The sequence below is a fragment of the Pongo pygmaeus genome, chromosome 18 (assembly GCF_028885625.2).
Source record: "Pongo pygmaeus isolate AG05252 chromosome 18, NHGRI_mPonPyg2-v2.0_pri, whole genome shotgun sequence".
NCBI classification, from domain to species: Eukaryota; Metazoa; Chordata; class Mammalia; order Primates; family Hominidae; genus Pongo; species Pongo pygmaeus.
This window is the reverse complement of record NC_072391.2, coordinates 70,747,417-70,768,941: the sequence shown is the minus strand read 5'-3', so window position 1 is coordinate 70,768,941 and position 21,525 is coordinate 70,747,417. Positions and strand designations below refer to the sequence as shown.

The 21,525-nt window shown below is 45.1% G+C and overlaps 1 protein-coding gene across 1 annotated transcript in view; it reads right to left on the bottom strand.

Moving 5' to 3' along the window:
- The window catches only part of HYDIN (HYDIN axonemal central pair apparatus protein), a 488,520-nt gene that overhangs the window by 133,817 nt on the left and 333,178 nt on the right, over positions 1 to 21,525 (bottom strand). The window contains exons 41-47 of the mRNA XM_063654515.1: positions 20,501 to 20,669; positions 17,745 to 17,924; positions 15,429 to 15,602; positions 11,081 to 11,254; positions 8,133 to 8,347; positions 2,209 to 2,346; positions 39 to 222 (exon numbers count right to left, since the gene is read on the bottom strand). Coding sequence (XP_063510585.1) covers positions 39 to 222; positions 2,209 to 2,346; positions 8,133 to 8,347; positions 11,081 to 11,254; positions 15,429 to 15,602; positions 17,745 to 17,924; positions 20,501 to 20,669 — 1,234 coding nt within the window. The remainder of the gene's footprint in view (positions 1 to 38; positions 223 to 2,208; positions 2,347 to 8,132; positions 8,348 to 11,080; positions 11,255 to 15,428; positions 15,603 to 17,744; positions 17,925 to 20,500; positions 20,670 to 21,525) is intronic.

Genomic DNA, 21,525 nt, shown 5'->3' with positions numbered 1-21,525 from the left:
GTTTCATTTAAGCCCAATGGGAAGGTAGGGGGCCTTGCCTTCTTGCTCCTTTTTGGCTTTCTCCTGGGCCTTCATGGCTGCATAATCCTGGGCCATGTTGAGAATGTATATGTGCTCCCGGCTGCCAATGGCCTTCAGCAGGCAGAGGAGGGCAGCTGCAGCATTCCGAGCAAAGAGAGTGTCGAGGCCATCAAACACCACTCCTCGGTAGCAGTCACTCAGCTGAAACCAGAGAGAGCAAAGACAGTTACTATGGCCACAACCTCATTTGTTCTGTTTATGCTTTTACTGGGGCTGCAAAGGGTTCTGCAGACCTACTGGGCCCCGATGCAAACACCAGGCCTTTCTGCTTGCTAAATCCAAGGTGCTGTCATAAAATAAAAGAGAAGAATAAAAATGTTTAATCAGCCAGTCTTTTTTTTTTTTTTTTTTGAGACAGTCTCCCTTGGTCACTCCAGTGCCCAGGCTGGAGTGCAGTGGCGCAATCTCGGCTCACTGCAACCTCTGTCTCCTGGGTTCAGGTGATTCTCCTGCCTCAGCCTCCCAAGTAGCTGGGATTACAGGTGCCCACCACCATGCCTGGCTAATTTTTGTATTTTTAGTAGAGACAGGGTTTCACCATGTTGACCAGATTGGTCTCGAACTTCTGACCTCAGGTGATCCACCTGCCTCGGCCTCCCAAAGTGCCGGAATTACAGGCATGAGCCACTGCGCCCAGCCAGATGGTCTTCATTACAACAATAAGGGTTTATTCTGTCTATAGAAATAAATGAACAAACAAAAATGTTAAAGGGCCGGTCTGGGAAGATCCATGAGGTACACAAAAATGAGATGGAAAGGGAAAGATGTTCCCAAGCACAGAGTCACAGGCAGCAGGGGCAGCAGCGGATGGGCCTTTTGTATTTTTCTTAGTGGTCTTACTGCCTTGGGGTGTAACGATTTTGGTAACAGTAACCATTGAAGAACAGCCTCTGCCTTACTCAGTGTTACTCAAAGTGTAGCCCATAGACTGGCCACCAATGAAGGAGCGTTAGGTTTTTGATGAGACAAGAAGCTTGTGTCAGAATGTAAATGACCTGCATCACTAAACACACTATTTGGTTCGGCTGGCAACTGAACAGGTACCATGGCCACATCATTCCTTCTCTGCAGCTAAACTTTGTAGCAAGACTTTGTTGATGAAAGAAACCCTGTAAGCTCCATGTGTCATCAGAGACCAGCACTTTGAGTAGCACAGCTCCACTGGCTTACTTTGGGGCCTTACCAGTGTTTCTCAGCCTTTACTCTGGGTATCTAAAACATTGGCATGCTTATGGGAACACTTTGTTCAAATCAGATAAAAGTGATGTACCTTTAATGTAGTAGCAGTGCAAATCTTAACATAAAGACTTTATTGTGATGATATTCCTCCTCTTCTGGGAACCTCAAGTTAATTTTGTTGTATTTAAATGTGCAATTAATATTGTGGCCCTAGTTGAAAACACAAAGCAAACACCCATCTCCAGGACCTGGTAAGCAATGTAGCTGTGTCTGCAAACCATGAGCAGAAACAGGCTTAAGTGATACCCTCCTCAATCCTGCTGATCTTATTTTCTTGTCTTTAACTGTAGAATTCTTATGGAAAAAAAGTTAAAAATTAGAAAGAGTGTTACTGTTTTCCTGACTTTAAAAGCAATATGTCATTGTAAAATAATTCAGAAATGTATAAAGAAGACTAAAATTCTATAATCCTGCTACCCAAAGATAACCACGGTTAACACGTATTTTAAAAGTTTTTACTATGTGTGTAGTATACATTTCTAAATATTTATAAAGAATGTTATTATGTTTTAACCACTATTTCCTAGTTACTTCTTTTTCACTTAATAACATTGAAAATGTGTTTTTGAAGCAATTAACATAGCTCCAAATTCTAACTTTTAGAATGGCTCCACATTGTAATTTTTAACACATCACTCTGTTTCTGGTCATTAAAAAAATTTTTGTGTAGTGTTCTTCTCTCTGGTCCTTTAAGAAGGTGAATGGCTTCAGGCTGTAGACTGGGCCAGGGTCAGGGTTGACAAGAGCTATCAAAAAGACAAGCAAATGACTGCCTTCTGGGCTGCCGAGCTGCCGTGGGTAGCTGATGGCCCAGAACCTCTGTCCAGGGTGTGGGGATGGTGCGTGAATGCAAAGCCCTGCAGCTCTATGCAGGTGGCATGGACTCACCTGTATCCGCTCTGCCAGGATCTGCACGAGAAGTTCATCCGGGAGCACACAGCTCATCAGCCCGGTCTCGCCTCCGACACTGGGACTAACACTGAGCCGGCGGTGGATGGGCCCCGGGGGGAGAGGGCTAGAGGAAATCTGTTGAGTGGGAGAAGGATCAGGAAGTCAGAATCCGGCCTTGTATCTCAACAACTCCTACACTTACCAGCCACAGGACCTTGGGAAGATCACATAATCTGTCATCTCCTCATCTGTACAATGGGAATTACATTATAAAATGGAAGGATCCTGTCTTCCTTAAAGAACTGCTGTAAGTTTCAAGTGAGAATAGCATGGAAGGTACGTTGTTTGTGTACTGACATGCACGCAGCTTTTCATTCATTCGACAGTTATTCACTGAGCACCTATCTTGTGCCAGGCACGCTTAGGTACTAGGGATATAATAACAAAAAATGGTGCTGCCCCCAGGCATTCCAATGCAATCCACCATTGCATTCCAATGAAAGAGACAGAAAAGGCCACTTTCCTCAACAAATCAACGCAATTTCAGAGAGTGATGAGTGCTAGGAAGGAAATAACCAGGTAAGGGAATAAGGAACCATAACAGGGTTGGGGAATGACTATGTAGAGAGGATGCTCATGTCATGAGCAAGGTCTTGGGAGCAGAGCCTTTCTGGGAGTGGACAGCAAACTCTTTCAATGCCAGTGTGCTCGAGGAATCTGGGGGGCACACGGAGCCCAATGGGGCTGGAACTGAGTGAGCAATGGGGAAGACAGTCAGGCTGAAGGTTGAAGACACCGCCAGGACCAGAATACGCAGGGCCTTGTAGGCCATGGTCAGCAATTTGTATTTTATTCCAAGTATTATGGGAAGTTGGTGTGTTTCAGCAAATAATCTGATTTATATTTATATTTATTTTATTTTATTTTTGAGATGGAATCTCACTCTGTCACCCAGGCTGGAGTGCAATGGTGCCATCTCGGCTCACTGCAACCTCTGCCTCTCGGGTTTAAGTGATTCTCCTGCCTCAGCCTCCCGAGTAGCTGGAATTACAGGTGTGCACCACCATGCCTGGCTAATTTTTGTATCTTTAGTAGAGACAGGGTTTCGCCATGTTGGCTAGGCTGGTCTCGAACTCCTGACCTCAGATGATCTGCCTGCCTCGGCCTCCCAAAGTGCTGGGATTACAGGCATGAGCCATTGCACCCAGCCTGATTTTTATTTTTAAAAGACCACCTTACCCGTCACATGAGGTGACATGAGTGGAAACAGGAAGATGTCACTGTGGTCAGGGCAAGAGATGATGGCAACAGGGATGAGGATGGTGGTGGTGACTGAGACGAAAATGGTGGTGGCGAGAAGTGGCTCATACAGGATATGTTTTGGAAGTAGGGCCAGTAGGACTTCGGATGGAACATAAAGAAAGAGGCACCAAAAAACGATTTTTTGAGTTTTGACCTTAGCAACCTGGAAAACGGTGAAATTATTTACTGAGAAAGGAAAGACTGGGAGAAGAACAATTTTTGGGGAGCAGTGGAAGCAAGAATCACTTTTTGGATATAAACATTTTGAGATGCCTCTAAGCCCTTTGAGAGAGATTGAAAATGAATGTGGATACATGAACCTGCGCTCGGGAAGAAATTAGAGCTAGCAATAGAATTTCGAGAGTCATAAGCATGTTAAAGGTCTTTAAATATTTAAGTAATGCAATTGAGTGAGATCAAGCAAAGACAATGTAGGTAACAAAAAGGAGAGTAGTAGAAGACTTTGTCCTAGGCTACTCCAGTAACTAGGAATTTGGAGATTGAGAAGCTGGGGAAGTAGAGGAAGGAGTTGCTAATGAGGTAGAAGGGAAGGTGGAGGAGTGTGGTGTCTGAAAGCCACATAAAGAAAGCGTTTCCAAGAGGAGGGGGCGATCAGCTGCCAAGAAGTCATGTGAGATGAAGACAGAAAACTGACCTGTATTTGTCTAGGTGAAGACTGCCAAGGACCTTGAGAAGAGCAGCCGTGGAACGGTGGGGACAAAGGCCCCACTGGAAGCAGTGAAATAGAGGATGGGGGTGGGTGTGAGGACGAGGAGGCAGGCAATGCAGCAATTCTTTGGAGGAACAGCAGAGGAGGGGAGCTGAGAGAGGAGGTAATAGGCGGAGGGGGATGTGGGGTCACGGGAAAACATTTTTAATGATGGGAATAATAATACAGCATGCATAGATGCTGACGGGAGTAGAGTAGGGGGAAAATGGGAGAGAGGGGACAACTGCAGGAATTTAGCCATTGGGTAAGAGAAGGGGTGGAGCCGGGTGCCCATGTGCAGGGATCAGCCCTGGGTGAAGGCAGGGCAGACACTCAGCTGTCGAGAAGGCACAGCCCTGTGTGTGGATGGAGGCTGCTGGAAGACTTGGTGGCCGGAAGATGAGGTCATTGTCTTCTGATTAATGCAGCTTTCTTGGTGAAATCAGAATAGAGATCATTGGCTGAGAATGAGGAAGAGGAAAATATTTTGGAGGCTAGGAGAGTGATGAGAGCAATAAAGCAGTCATCTTGAATAGATGGAGGGCTGAGCCAGACCAAAGGGCCCATTGGAGACCCGTGGTCTTAAATTTAAATTAAGATCCTTCAGGAGAGGTGAGAATCTTCCCCAGCTATGCTTAGCTGGTCTGCATGGAGTAGGTGGAGGATTAGGTTTGCCAGGGCTGAAGCTTTGCTTGAGAGTGTGGTGAAGGGCAAGTTGCAAGGGGGTGCTATGGTGGCAGACCATGGCATCCAGACTGGGTAGGGAAGGCATGAGGTGGGTGCTAGGTAGTGAGGATGAGGATTGGAGGTTTCGATGGGGCCAGTTGCTTACCAGAGTTAGTCATCTGTAAAGTGAGAAGATGGCTGTGGGAAAGCAGGATTGTGACAGAGAGATCTTGGAGTTTATGGGTAGTGATGAACAATGTCCAGGATGTGGTCAGGGAGGTGAGTAGCTGAGGAGGCCAGAAAATTGAGAAGCAAGAGTGTTGGATTAAATATCATTCAAAAGATCAGGATTTCTAACTGGTGCTTTCCTGGGTAGAGGGGATTTATAAATAAATGAGCTTATGGGCCACATCTTCATTATATAATATACTTACACATTTCTTCCCATTTGCAACATGACTGAAATATCAGTCATTGGAAAATTCATGCTTTATGAGAGCTTCAAGAAGACCAATTGCCATCTCCCTGGGTAAGTGCTTTCACAGGGGGACTCTGTTGATTAGATCATTTGAGTACTGTCACACTGGGGCAGTGCAGGCAGCCACATATGGGGTCTATGAGCTCTGATTTCTACTGTGATCTTTAAGTTTCCTTACTGAAAGGAGTTTGGAGTCAGAATTGGGATGTTCTACTGCCTTTGAAGAATTCTAAAAAGCTTTACTTCCCTGTCCAGATGGACAGAACAAAACCAAAGGAAATGAGTCTTGATAACACCCTATATGGTAACAGAGAAATAAGTTTTAGTTCATCCATAAACATTTGGATAAAGAACACTATACTGGATCCTGGAAAAGAGGGTGAAAAGGATAGTGCTCCAGAAGAAAATGAATCAATGGTTTCTGTTTTCACGGTGTCAGAAGAATGTAAGACTGAAGTGACAATCAGATATCACCTGGCACAAGTTCAGCCCTGTGGGCTGTTCCATCCAACCTGCAGGTCTCCTCTCCCTTGAAGACCTTTGCCTCTGCTCCATCCTCTTACCTGATCTAACGTGTGGGCCTCCTTTCCTACAAGAACCTACATCGTTAATTTTATTTTTTATGTACTTTTTTTGAGACAGAGTCTTACTCTGTTGCCTAGGCTGGAGTGCAGTGGTGCCATCTTGGCTCACTGCAACCTCCACCTTCTGGGTTCAAGTGATTCTCGTGCTTCAGTCTCTCGAGAAGCTGGGATTACAGGTGTGCACCACTAAGCCAAGCTAATTTTTTTATTTTTTATTTTTAGTAGAGACGGGGTTTCCTCATGTTGGCCAGGCTGGCCTTGAACTCCTGGCCTAAAGTGATCCACCCACCTCAGCCTCCCGAAGTGCTGGGATTACAGGTGTGAGCCACTGCACCCGGCCTAAGGACCTACATCTTTATTTCACCCACCTGCTCTATCCAATACACAGGTCTCATTTCCCATGAAGACCTACAACTCTTCTCCATCCATCTGCTCTTCCCAGTGGATGGGCCTCCTCCCCTACCAGGACTTTCACTTCTGCTCCATCCACCTCCCCCACTGTCCCTATAGCACTCTCAGGCTGTAGCGAGATCCATCCTTAACCCTTCCTATTTCTCCCATTCTATGTTCTCTTCTTAATTCCTTCTCTACTGAGGCTGGGCTTCCCATACTGATGGCACCCTTAGCTCTCTTGCCCCTTGTTCTAAGAGCACACCCCCTCTCCTCAATGATGACATTCTTCTCTCTCCACTCCTGAATGGGAGCTTCCAGGTCTACTTAGAGAAATCTTGCCAGGTGTGGTGGTTCATGCCTGCGACCCTAGTGCTTTGGGAGGCAGAGGCAGAGCCAGGAGGACTGCTTGAGGCCAAGAGTTCAAGACCAGCCTGGGCAACACAGCGAGATCCCATCCCTACAAAAATTTAAAAAATTAGCCAGGCATGGTGGGACATACCTGTAGTCCCAGCTACTTGGGAGGCTGGGGTGGAAGGATTGCCTGAGCCCAGGAGTTCAAGGCCACAGTGAACAAAGACTGTGCCACTGTACTCCAGCCTGGGTGACAGAGTGAGACCCTGACTCTAGTGAAAAGAGACAGAGACAGAGAGAGAGAGAGAGAGAGAGAAACTTCACAACTGTGAAGTTATAGTTTCCAGTCTTGGTTGGGCCATGATCATTCCCAACTATTTATTCTTTGTCCATCACCAATTTCTGCTTCTATTCACCATAGTGGAAGCAGTGCTCTGCCACTCCCCTCGAGCACGCTCTGCAGCCCCAGCCTCCTCGTTGCTTCCCTCAAAAGACTATGCCTCCTACATGCATCAGAGCACCATTCAACAAGGCCTTCTCCAACCTCCATTCTCCACTCGGCTTCTCCCACCCTTAGCTGTGTCTGTTTTTTTACCTTTACTGACCCCAAAGGAAGCCGGCTCTCTTCTCCTTTAATTGTGCTGAATTCTGCCCTTCCTACTGCCTCCCAAGATCTCATTCCCTCTTGAGTGGATCGCCACATGACACTTCTCCAGGGGCTCCATTCTTTATAGACCTACTTCTACTTCTTTTCTGAGAATGGACTCTCCTGACCCTGGCTTTGCCGCTCTACTACTCTCTCATTTTTTTCCCTTCACTTTCAAACATCATAAAAGCCTACACTCACTTGATTTCACTTCTCCACCTACAACTCACTACTCACTGCACCCACTGTCTCTGGCTTCAGCAGCACCGGCCAGTCGGCTGAGACTGCTAAGTTCCTTGGCGCGTTGCTCAAATGCTGCGACTTCTTTCTGACTTTCCAGGACTCCCCCTGCAGCCCTCCCACAACTTAGATTAATGGTTTCATCCTTAACTTCCTTTAGAATTAGGTTGAGCCATAGGAAATTGCCGTTATGGAGTTCTAAAAGGATTGAATTTTGGCAATTTTCTGTGGCTCAGCCTAATTCCCTTTTCACACTTCTTTTGTAACTAATTTCACTTTATTGCAAATGTTTGCAAATGTGGTTATCTCCTTCATCAGACCCTTAGTGCAGGGATTCTGCTTTCTTTATTTGCACTTTGCCAGTGCCTACAGCATAAAAGATGCTTGCTGAGCACCAGCTGGTTGAATGCCCCTTTCAGAAGGAGGGGCACAGGGACAGCGCTCAGGCTGGCCTGGCGAGAACACTGCAGGGATGAAGAGCACTGACCTGACTGCAGGATGCCGGGGAGGAGGAAGATCCCAGCCCTCCTGCGGTAGAGCCCTGATTTGTACCTGTGGTGTTTCAGACTGGTGTGAGTGATGCTGCTTCTGTGACCCGGAGCCATGGCTGTCTGCCTTGCTTTTGGTGATCACCACGCTCCCACGAACACTCTTTCCAGGTTTAATTTCTGGGGCCACCAGAGTCATCTCGGAGGCTAACTTGCCCAAGGTCTCAGTGCTCAGTCGTCCTTGCCCTGTGACGTTTTGACCCACAGCAGCCTCCTGGGCTATAAGGAGAGGGTGAATTTTTATTAAAAGTCACCTTAGAATCACAAAAAATGACAGTGGGGATGGCACCCTGAAGTCCGTTCTGTCCAATAGACATACAATGTGAACCACATATGTATGTAATTTAAACATTTCTAGTAGCCACATTAAAAAGGTAAAAATTAATTTTAGGGACATATTTTAACCCCATATACACAAAATATGATCATTTTAACATATAATGTATAAAAATTGCTATTGTGTTATTCCCAAGTCTTTTCTTTATATCACATCTTCAGGGTTCCCGTGGGTGCTGTACATTCACTGCACACCTGTTTGGACCAGCCGGGTTCACGTGCTCAGCAGCCCCCAGGACCAGTGGCTACTGTATGGCACAGGCAGGTTCGGGTTCACTGCCACCACTTCATTCCAGCTTACCAACTCCACAGTGACAACAGATGCAGGAGAGATGTGAGGGCCTAACCCCTCCATTGCAAAGGCTCTATCCAAAGACCCCAGGGACCTCCCAACTGGGAAATTCAGCCACCCTCTACTCAGGGCTCATTCTATTTGGGCTTCCAGCAGTCTCTAATTCTGTTCATTTCTTGATTCAATGAATCCTTTATGAATCTTTATTATGTGTCAACTATGCCAGGCATTCTTCCAGGTGCTAGGACTACAGTGGGGAAAATTAACACAAGCCCCTGTCTCCAGAGCTTACATGGGGTCGAGGCAGACAATAAAGGAGGTAGATCAGTATTAGGTTAGCTAGACAAGTGGGCTGTGAGATCAGGCCAGCAGGAAGGCTCCCTGTCCAGCAGGGCTCTGAGGGACGTGAACCTCCTCCTCGCTTCTCCCTTTCCTAAGGCTCTGGGGCCCTTTCCTTGACTTTTCTGACAGTCCCTGTGACCCTGGCTCTGCTGTCTCTGTCTTCCCGGCTTCCCCATGACCCCTCCTGAAACGTAGGTGTTCCCTATGGTCCTAACCCGCCTCGTCCATTCCTCCTGGCTTATTCTGGGCTTTTCAGGCTGCTTCATCTACCCTAGTGGTTTCATGGAGAAAGACTCTCCCAGCTCTGTCTCTAGCTTGATGTTACTTTCTCAGACCAGGAGCTCAAATTCACCCTTAGGCACAGGACATAAACATGGCTCCACAGATCACTATGAAATGTAGATTATTTCACAGAAAAGGAAATAAAAAATTTAAGAGAACCAGCATTAGGGCATAGCCAGAGGTTCTCACTAAAGAGCTATTTCTCTTATCTTCCCAGCAGAGAATCTTCCATTTCCCTAAGTGTCCCATGCAGAGGTATTGAGGGGAGGGGACAACCCTTGAAGTCCCAGCCAGTTTTATCAACTAGCAGGCTGGAAGCATTCTTGGGATGACATCATGCCATGGGCACTGACATAGGAATGCTTCTGCTCTGAGCAGGCACTCTGCTTGGTGTTTAGTATATTTTCCCAATGAGCAGCTGCTCGCCTGCCCCGAAGGTCCTCAGATAACTTGATGGAGCCAGGATTCTCAACTTTTTGTAGGAAGGCCACACCAGACCTCCCCACTATGGGATTCCAAAACTCAATTCAGGCTAGGCACAGTGGCTCAATCCTGTAATCCCAGCACTTTGGGAGGATTGCTTGAGGCCAGGAGTTTGAGACCAGCCTGGACAACAAAGCGAGACCCTAAAAATTAGCCAGGCATGGTGGTGCATGCCTGTAATCTCAGCTACTCTGGAGGTGAATGTGGGAGGATTACTTGAGCCCAGGAGGCTGCAGTGAGCTATGATGGCACCACTGTACTCCAGCTTGGGTGACAGAGAGATACCCTGCCACAAAAAAAAAAAAAAAAAAAAAAGAAAAAAGAAAGAAAACAACCCCCCTCCCCCAAACCCAACCCAATTTATTTTCTTCTCCAGCAAACTTTCTCTTCCTCCTGTGTTCCCTATCTAGGTACATGACATCACTCTCTCCTGGTTTCTGTGGCTAGGAAGCTGGGCGTGGCCATCTTGAATCCCTCTTACTCCTTCAATTCTCCACCATGCAGGTGGCTGTCAGGTTGGCCGGCCCAGGCCCATTTGTCTGCAGCTTCACTATCGCTTCCTTTACATGATAGTCAAGGGCTACCTTCCTATTGTGATTTTCTGATCATTTCTCCATAGTGTGAAACTGTCCCAATAGCTCTTTTCCTTGAACATAAAACTCAAATTCCTAATCTTGGCATTCAAGGTCAACAATGATTGGCCTCAACCTGCCTTCCCACCCCTAATTTATGACCAGTTTCCCTGCTTTTTTGGTCTGGAATGTCCTTGTCCCCATCTTTGCCTACTAACATTCTCTTGCTTCTTCAAACCCGTTTCCTTGAAAACTTTCCAAATCACCCTTGTTGGAACCCATTCATCCCAAACTCGCTCTTTCAAATAAGCTGGTATTTCTGTTGCAAGATTATTTTCCTCTGCTCTGAGTGACCCCATGTCTGTTTCCCCCACCAGGTGTCAGACTTCCAAAGGTGTGGGCTGTGTCTTATTCATTGTCCTGGTCCCCACAGTGGCAAGAGCACGCTGGCACTGGGCAGGGCAGGAGACCCAGGAATGCTTTGTGAAGAGAATTCTCCTCTGGGCTATGAAGTTGGCAGCATGCTGTAAGGCAGACTTCAACCAGGCTGTGGGAGGAGAGCTCAGTGGGGCACAGAGAAGATGGGTGTTGCCAGTGGAGGTGCTGGTGACTTGACCACAAAAACCCGCGAGAATGGGCTCTTACCAGCCTCCTCTCCTTCCTTCATGGACTGCTCTATGGCAGCCCTGATGCAGAGCTCACGGGCCCGGATCCCTGGGACGTTGTTGCTGTCGGCCACAGCTTCCAGCACAATGGAGTCGATGCTCAGGCAGGCTGCGTTGTAGTACTTGGCCATGCTGACGGCATTGGCTGACTTTCCTATCAAAAAGACCAGGGGGTTAAATTTCATGATGCTCATTTGCTCAGTGTCCCAGAGAGAAAAGGTCTCAAGAACAGAGGTCCCTGCAAAGTGATCTGTCTGAGTGCTCTGCCTCCTTCCCATGTGGCTGGAGGTGTAGCAGCAAAGAGAAGGAAGACCTCAGCCTGGAGTCAGGGCCGTGGGTCTGATTCTAATCCTGCCACTGATGCGTGCGTGCTGTGGCAATCTGCATCCTCACTGGGTTTTCCCTCAGTTTAAAAAACAGATTCTTTTTTTCTTTTTTTTTTTGAGATGGAGTCTCACTCTGTCACCCAGGCTGGAGTGCAGTGGCGAGATCTCAGCTCACTGCAACCTCCTCCTCCTGGTTTCAAGCGATTCTCCTGCCTCAGCCTCCCAAGTAGCTGGGAATACAGGCACCCACCACCATATCTGGCTAATTTTTTTGTATTTTTAGTAGATATAGGGTTTCACCATGTTGGCCAGGCTGGTCTCGAACTCCTAACCTCAAATGATCCACCTGCCTTGGCCTCCCAAAGTGCTGGGATTACAGGTGTCAGCCACTGCACGGGGTCTGTTTAAGAAACAGGTTCTATCAGATTATCTTTAAAATACTTTGTAGTTTCTCCTGTCTCTGATTCTAATAGGAAAACTTTTTTATTTTAAAGAATAACTTGTGTTGATTTCTTTTCTCATTTCAAGGTACTTTCATAACAACAACAACAAAAAAAGCAGACAATTCAGATATAACAGACAAGAGAAAAGAAAAAAAATCCATCATCCACTCATTCAGGGATAGTACAGTTAGCCTATGGTCACTAAGTACACACATAACTGTATTTCTTATAAAAAAAGAAATAGGTTATGTGGTAGGCCGAATAATGGCTCCTCCAAATATTTCCACCTCCAAATATGTTACCTTCTAGGGTAAAAGAGACTTTGCAGATGTGATTAATTTACAGATCTTGATATGGGGGGTTAGCCTGGATTATCCAACTGGGCGCAATGGGTCCCCATGAGAGGAGAGCAGGAGGGTTGGAGTCAGAGCAGGTCAATCGACCATGGAAGCAGCAGGAGAGACTGGGAGATGCTATGCTGACGGCTGGGAAGGAGGAGGAAGGGGCCAGGAACCAAGGGTTGCAGGCAACATTTCTAGAAGCTAGAAGAGACAAGGAAACAGATTGTCCCCCAGATCCTCCAAGAAGGAACACAGCCATGCTCACCCACTTTAGACTTCTGTCCTCCAGACCTATGAGAGTATAAATTTGCATTATGTGAAGCCATGAAGTTTGTGGTCACTTGTTATAGTAGCAATGGGACACTAATACTAACTACACACCATGAGTGTAGCACCCTTTCTCATGTAACATGATATATAATGAATTCAATACATTCCATTAATTGAATAATTCCATTAATTCAATACACTTGTATGACACTGTTTTTATTGTGGTAAAATATACATAACAGTTGTCACTTAAATCATTTATAAGTATATGGTTTAGTGGTTCTAAGTACATTCACATTGCTGTGCCCCCATCACCACCATCCACCTCCAGAACGTTGTCATCTTCCCGAACTGAAACTCTGTACCCATTAAACTATAATTCCCCAATACCCACCACCCTCCCAGACCCTTGGAAACCACCATTCTGTTTCTCTTTCTATCTCTTGAATTTGACCAGTCTGAGTACCTCACCTAAGCGGAGTCATACAGTGTTTGCCCTTTTGTGACTGTCCTATTTCACCTTGCATAAGGTCCTCAAAGTTCTTCTGTGTTGTAGCATGTGTCAGAATTTCCTTCCTTTTTTTTTTTTTGAGGCGGAGTCTCGCCCTGTAGCCCAGGCTGGAGTGCAATGGCATGATCTTGGCTCACTGCAACCTCCGCCTCCCAGGTTCAAACCATTCTCCTGCCTCAGCCTCCTGAGTAGCTGGGATTATAGGCACCTGCTACCATGCCCGGCTAGTTTTTGTATTTTTAGTAGAGACAGGGTTTCACCATGTTGGCCAGGCTGGTCTTGAACTCCTGACTTCATGATCTACCAATCTCAGCCTCCCAAAGTGCTGGGATTACAGGCTTGAGCCACCATGCCCTGTCCATTTCCTTCCTTGTTAAGGCTGAATAGCATCACATCGTACCATATTTTGTTTTTTCCATTCAGCCACTGATGGCCATTTGGATTGTTTCTACCTTTTGGCTATTGTGATTAATGCTGCTATGAACATGGGTGTACAAGACACTGTTTTTAATGGCAACAAAATTCACCATATAAATGTACTGTGGCCTGATTAACCAGTCCCCCATATTGAATGTTGTAATTGCTCCCAAGTTTCTATTACAGCATACAGTGCTGCAGTGAACATTCAAGCAGTTCATCTTGTCCACATCATTAATTATTTTTCCTAAGAAAATTTTAGAAGTAACATTGCCAGGTCAGAGTCTGCACATATATTTCTTTCTCTTTTTAAGTAATTTAATGTCTTGGATTTTTTTCTCTAATATTTTAATATTTTTAAATTACGGAAAGAATACAATTCAAACAATTCAGAGATGTATACGTTCCAAATGAGGTGTCTTCCCTCTCCTTCTTAATCCCCTCTCTGAGGTCAGCAATTTAACAGTTTGGGGATAATCCTTAAGTATATGGATTATAAACAAAAGAGTCTCTTATTGCCTTCAAAAGTTATATGTGCTAACTTCACCATAAACAAAAGGGGCAAAATAACTTATATTGATCAGTCTGATTTTGACATAGACTGTTAAGCTGTTCTTCATGAAGATTCCGTGAAAGCTGTAAGGTTCCACAAAAATGTCAGGCTTGTTATTACTGTAGTTCACACTCTAACAGGCTTTCCACCTGCAGATGAGAAGTGACCGAGCCTCCACTAGAACAGGGCTGGTGGCTCTTTCCAGGTCAGTGCATTTTTGGTGTTAACTCTCCAGCTGTCTGCAGTTTCTATGAATCCATCAATCATCCTTCCGACATTCCTTTTAGTGCAACACTAAGATGGCCTGAGCCTCTGCAGGTGTGTTTGTGTAGGGGTCTTCAAAACATTTCCAGTCATGTTCTTACTTGCCTTGTTTGATTTCTGCCTGTTGCCCACACATCTGGCCTTCTACTTTTTAGGTCCTGGTTTACAACTTCTCAAGGAAAGGTTCTTCAAAGGAAGGGGTAATGAATTGTGACATTTTTAGATTCCTGGACCTCTCAGTGATTAGAACATCAAAAATGCTCCATAAATGTTGTCTGTATGAGTGACAGTAATTGGGTCAGAACAAGATTTTATGGCCCTTTGTCAAGTAAGCTGAAGCTAAGAGAGGTGGCAGGGCATCCTCCCAACATCCCTCTGCTCTGCTGCTTTCTAACTGGGTGACCTTGGGCAGATGTCCTTGAATTTCTCTGAACCTTAGCTTCCCATAAGGTAGGGGAAATCAAATTCTCTTTTCTGAGTGGTTACGAAGTTTAAATAGACAAATGGATGGGAAGGAGCTCTGTAAACTGCAAATTACTATACAAATAAGATTTTTTTTCCAGTGTAGGTGATTTTGCTCCTTTGAGTTTATGGTGAAGTTAGCACATGTAATTTTGGAGGTAATAAAGGATTCTTGTTAAAAAATCCTTTCTTTATCAAGAGCTCACCCCTTGACTGGTTTATGGTTAGGAAAATATTCCTTGAGAATATTTAGCATGTGATGGAAGTTTCTTTTCAATGAGGATTCACACTGCAGATATGGTTATAATTGTGAATGCCAACAGTCATCATAGTAATAATAATGATAACATCAACAGCTTTTTGTTTGAGTATTTACTATGTGCCAGTCATCATAGTAATAATAATAACATCAACAGCTTTTCGTTTGAGTATTTACTATGTGCCAAGTATTGAGATAAACATTTTATATAAATGTTCTAATTAAATTCTCATGACTATCCTATAAAATAGATAGCATTAATACCACTTTACAGACAGGGAAACTGAGCACAGACAACTTAGTTCATTTTCCCAAAGGCACACAGCTATTAATGTATAATCAGTACCCTATGCCATTCCTCAGATAAAGTCATTAGTATTTGCCATGACCACACAGCTGATGTTGCCACTCTGGAAGCCTCAGAGTTTACAGAGAAGACATGGCACCGCTGGTCTTAACCTTCCCTCAGAATTGTTGCCTACCTGACAAGGGTGTCCCGTGAATGATAATGGCGATGCCTTTCCGGTTCTTGGCCAGGCGGCCTTCTGCAGAAATGTCAATGCCCAGGTGGCGAGCGATTGCTTTGCTCACTGGGTTGTTTTCCACCTCTCCAACTTCCTCCATGGAGTGGTTGTCAATGTTCTGAAGCTTGTCAGCTGCAAATTTAAAATATATGTGTGTGCATACATGGCATGCATGCTACACAGCCAGAATTTACATGGGTACTGATGGAAATGGGAATGGATATTTCTTTTTAAATGCTGTTTTTTTTAAATGGCAAACATTGCAGCAGTCCCCAGTTGTAGTGTATGAGAAGGCCCTTTTGGGCTAATAATTTGTTTATAGCTACTAAAATAAAAAAACATTTTTTGACTCTACTTTCATTTTGGGGAATCTCTCTTGCTGAAAAGTAGAAAGGACATTTATGTGGAGAGGAGGATGGCTTACAGTGGCAAAATATTAGAAATTAGTGAAATCTGCAGCATTAAGGGAAACGGCCGAATAAATGATGGCAAATTCATATTATAGAACCAATACACAGCAGCTATTAAAATGATGACTTCGGTATCACAGACTAGTCAACTATAGCCCACAGGCCAAATGTGTCCTGCTGCTTGTTTTCGTAAATAAAGTTGTACTGAAACATAGCCACGTCCTTTGATTACATATTGTCTTTGTCATCACAGCCGCCCTCCAAAGGCAGGGTTGAGTAGTTTCAGCAGAGACTGTATAGCCTTCAAAGCCCCAAATATTTACTATCTGGCCTTTTATGGGAAAAGTTTGCCAAACCTTGATTTATCAAATGCATTGGCCTAGAGGAACATCTAAAAAAAAGCAAGCTGCAGGATCATATGTGTATTAATTGTAGAGTAGTGTGCAGCCAGATACACATAGTCATCCCAAATACATTCAGTGTTTTAATAACAAAACTAGGACGACACTGAATTTTGCTCTGTAACTTGCTTTTCACATAATATATCTTGGACATCTTTCCATTTACTTAAATACAGGTCTAGCTCATTCTGTTTTTCTTTTTTTTTTTTTTTCTTGAGATGGCGTCTCGCTCTGTTGCCAGGCTACAGTGCAATGTCACAATCTTGGCTCACTGCAATCTCCACCTCCCGGGTTCAAGTGATTCTCCTGCCTCAGCTTCCCAAGTGGCTGGGACTACAGGCATGTGCCACCATGCCCGGCTAATTTTTTGTATTTTTAGTAGAGACAGGGTTTCATCGTGTTAGCCAGGATGGTCTCGAACTCCTGACCTCATGATCCGCCTGCCTTGGCCTCCCAAAGTGCTGGAATTACAGGCGTGAGCCACCTTGCCCAGCCTAGCTCATTCTTTTTAAATAGCTGCTAAATAACTCCCACTGTATGGCTTTGTCACAATTTCACTAGTTCCCTACTGAAGGGCATTTAGATGGTTTTCATGTTTTTCCATCCTAAGCATTGTGGTATGCTTTCTTCTCTGTGGGATGTCCAGAGTCAGCCCTGGAGGATCCCAGGCATGGGGAGCAGACTCAGGGTATATGGGGTGGGGAGGGCTGCTCAGAGAGACCAGGAGCCACCTGGGGGCCCGTCAATATAGCCAGGGTGGATTAAATATGAGGCATGGAGCCAGAAATTTCTGTCTTTAATCTTAGTTTTGCCATTACATGCTCCTGACTTAATTTACTCACCTGGTTGATGAGGGCTATGAATGACGACTTAGCTCCCTAAAGATCTCCTGAGCCTCACCCATGATTCCTATTCTGGGGGTGGGCACAGGACAAGGTTGCTTATGCCTTATCATGGTTTATAATGACCAGCAAACGGCCCCCATGAACCCAGTTTCACTGAATCTAATTTTCTAAATATGGTTCCAACATCTTGTAAAACTTGGGGAAAATAAATGCCAGAAAATGGGCCCATAACGATGGGAGGTCAAGAGAAGAGCTCTCTAATGGCCCAACTCGGGGGACACTGGGGAGAGTGTCCCCCATCCCCATAATGTTTCTCTAAACACCTCCCAGTCTGCTGGAATCTTAGCAGGAAAGATTCAAGCCTTCATTTAGTCTAGTTGAAACACACATTACCGTGGCAAGAATGTTTTGTACGCTAAGCTCATCAGCCAACTCTCAAGCTTGTATCCTACTGTGAGCAGCAGATCAGAGCTTCTCTGGAGGGCAGCTGTGGTGGGCAGGGCAGGATGGGCTAAGAGCCATACTAGGAGGCTTGGAGAAAGTGACAAGGTACTGAATATTGTCTTCCTACTTCTGCTTGGAGAGAACTAGTATCAAAACATTAAAATGCTCAGTTACTTTGGAACATGATTTTTTCCAGGCTTTCCTCATCCTCCTCTTCCTCTAGATAGGTTTTGGACTCGACCAACAGGGCGTGCCACTCTTCCAGGTTGGATGTGACAGAGATCCCTCGGCTCAGCGATGTCCTCTTTGTGCTATTGGAGGTTCCCTGATCTGATGAGGTTACATCTTCCTCTTCTGCCAGGGAGCAAAGGATGAAAACACCAGGGGAAGAGTTGGGAGAAGGACAAGGGAGATGGGGGCAGAAAAGGAAAAAAAGATGAGGAGGAGATTCACCATACGGGCTCCCATCACCCTGGACCATTCAACCCAAATAAACAAGAACTGCAGTCAGTCGGCTATTCCTCAGTCTCTCTGTGCACAGTGTTTCTACATTTTAACATTTGTTTAGGAACTAAAATTATACATTTGCTTACAAAATGTGGAAAACTCAGAAGAGCCAAAAATGATGGAATTCAGCTACAAAAAGAGGTGGAGATAGACAAAGAAATGGTGACAGAGAAATTGTACTAAATTTTATCATACCAGCACAGGAGAACTGCAGCATCTCAGAGTTTTAATTTTTAATTGTTTGAAACTAAGCTTGGGGTTATATTGTACATACTGATGTGTAGCCTGCTTTCCCCTTTAATTTATCATGAACATTTCCTGTGTCATTGTTAGGAACAGCTATCCTTTCGTTAGCCCAACACCTTCCTCATTGATTGCCCATTGTTCCATAGCATTTCAGGGGTGCAATGGGCTGTGACTGTATGAGGTGATGCCCCTCTACTACAGGGCAAGACATTCCCTTTGTTACACAAGGCAGAAATTGAGCCTGAGGAGTTGCAGCTCTCTTGTGAATGGTGATCCTGTGACTTGGAACTGCGGGCCTTCCCTGGAAGGAAGGGAAGCAGAGAAGGATGATCTATAGCATGAGAGCAGAGCAAGTAGACAAAGCTCATCAGAGAGGCACTGGTGAGAAGCAGGGTGTGCGCCTTTCTGGGTTCCCTCTGCACCCACTGATCCTGGCTTAGATCACCTTCCATTGGGCCAGGTGGATAAGGGAGCCCGCAATCATGGTGTGTGAGGACAAAGGGAGCACCAAGGCCTTCTCTGCCTTTGGGAGGTCCTTTGCACATTGCAGCCCTTGCCGCCCTGCCTTGGGCTGCTGGGCAGTCTCTCTGATGGTGTGTCTCTCCTCACACTGTCTTCATGACTGTGAGCTCTCAAAGGTAGGGATTCATTGCGTTTTCTGATTTTTTTCCCCAGCACTTTTTTCACTAATTTTTTTTTCCACCACTTCAGCTCAGTGCTTGCAACACAGTGGGTCCTTGTGATGGGCTTAATGGTGTCCTTTCCCAATTCATATGTGGAAGTCCTAACCCCTGAGTATCTCAGAATGTGACTGCATTTGGAGATAGGACCTTTGAAAAGGTAATTAAGGTAAGATGAGGTCACATGGGTGGGTCCCAATCCAGTAGGACTGGTGTCCTTATGAGGAGAGGAGATTAGGACACACACACAGAAGGAAGCCCAGGTGAAGACACAGGGAGAAGACACCCAACTGCAAGATGGGATTCAGAAGAAAGCAACCCTGCTGACACTCAGCCTTGAACTTCTAGCCTTCAGATGTGGGAGAAAAGAAACTTCTGTTGGTTAGGCCACCCAGTGTGTGGTATTTGCAATGGCAGCCCTAGCAAACTCAAGGAACGTGACTAAGAGACGGGGTGGGTGGCAGCTGTCTTCTCTCATCTTCTCCTTTTAAGCCAAACTAGTGGTCTCTGATTAGCTTCTATTTCCTGGACAATGAGACAGGTCCAAGGGCAGGAAAAATAACTCCATCCAATCCATCAATGCATTCACTCACACAGCACCCATTTATTGGGCACTATTGGGTCTACTGCTGTTCCATGCACTGATTTTATGGGGAATATTTGATCAATGCCTTTACAGGGACTTCTTGGCTAGTGGTGGAGGCAGTGTGAAGAAACTAATTACATGTATGACTGTTACACAGATGAAAGCAAGTAAAAACAAGGTGGGTACATTTCCAGGATGAGGTTACAGAGAAGCAGGAAAGAGAAGATGCATCCTCATAAGTCACACAGTCCCACAAGTCAGCGAGGAACCTTTATGGCCAAGCACACAAGAGCCCCTGGGCAGATGATGGGATAACTCAGGGGTGGTGGGCCAGAAAAGGCACAATTCTGAGAGCACAGGACAGCTCTGCGATTGGAGTTTGGCCTGAGGACTATGGAGGGGTTGGTCTTTTGCTTGTGTGAATGCCCACCCCCTGCTTTTAGGGCACCAGTTTCTACCTTGTGTGACACATTACTTTGCCTTACCTAGGTCTACCCATAGGAGGCAGTGGTTACCATCATGGACTCTAGAGTCAGAGAGCCCTGGGCTGGAATCCTGATTCTGCCACTTAAAACTGTGGACCTGGCCTCTCTGCGCTTCAGTTTCTCATCTGTACGTCCAAAGTCCTCAACCTGGCATCCAGCAAGTGTTCTTCCAACTATATTAGCTGTTTTTAGGTCATACTATCCCAAATGGGCCCTAGTGACAGCAGAATGTGTTCCAGCCTCTGCATCCATAAAATGGGGATAACGCGATCCATTTTGTAAGGGTTAGCAATAAAATACACAAGGCAGGCAGCACCTGCCTGGCACCTGGCAGGTACTCAGAAATGGGTTGGTCCCAGAGCAGGGGTAATTCAGAGGGGTGAAGGCAATGGTTAGCACGAGGGGTTCTCCACGTTGAGTTCTCACCATTCTCCTGTGCCAGATTCTCCAGATATTTCACCCTCATCTGCTCCTCTTTTGACTTCTTTATCTCCTTGAAGTACTCGTACAGTTCTGGGGGCAGCTTCTCCCCAGGGTTGCGGGGAGGCAGCAGCAGGGTGTTGTAGGAATCATAGCCCTTCAGCTTCCGCAAGATCTGCTCAAGGGGAGAGCGGAAACCCTGTTGGTCTCACTAGAAATCTCCCTGCAGCTCTAAGTGGGTCTGCTCACTGATTTTGTAAAACTCCTGCTCCTGCCTGAGGCTGAGACTTGTACAAATACTTTTTGGATTTCAAAGAGTGGGGCCCTCTGGAGAGGTCTCAGAAGTAGGGCTGAGCTCTGAGCCTGTGGGGATACACGATCTTTATTTTGCTCCATTTCAGCCTGGGCATTTCACAAGTAGAAATATATTTTCTTCTTGTTTTAAAACTAATATATACTCTTTTCCTTTTTTTCCCATGACAAAATTTCAGAACTCCATTATCTACCTTGAGTGACACATTCATTCTTAAACAATATTGTGGTTAGCAATTTTACATTAAGCAAGGGTGTGGTCTCATAAACAGAGGATCCAGGGGAAAAAAAGAGGTAAAATAGTATTAAGTACATGTATGTGTGCACGTGTGTGAATGTGTATTAGGGCTGCCAGATAAAATACAAGATGCCTAGTTAAATTTGAGTTTCAGATAAACAATGAATAACTTTTTAGTATAAATATGTCCTGCGTAATACTTGAGACATACTAAAAAATATTTATTTATCTGAAATTCAAATTTAACTAGACAGCCTGTATTTTTTTCTCCTAAATCTGGCAATCCTAGTGTGTATGTGTATTTATAAGACACAGTAAAATTAAGTTTTAAAAAGCATTTACTTCTTCTACAACCTGATTTATTGGTATCAAACATCTGTTTTGTTAGGTAACCCTTCTTCAGGAGCCCCATTTTTAGTCATTTGAACACCACTGCTAATAAGCTCCATGTAAATATTTGAACACCACTGCTAATAAGCTC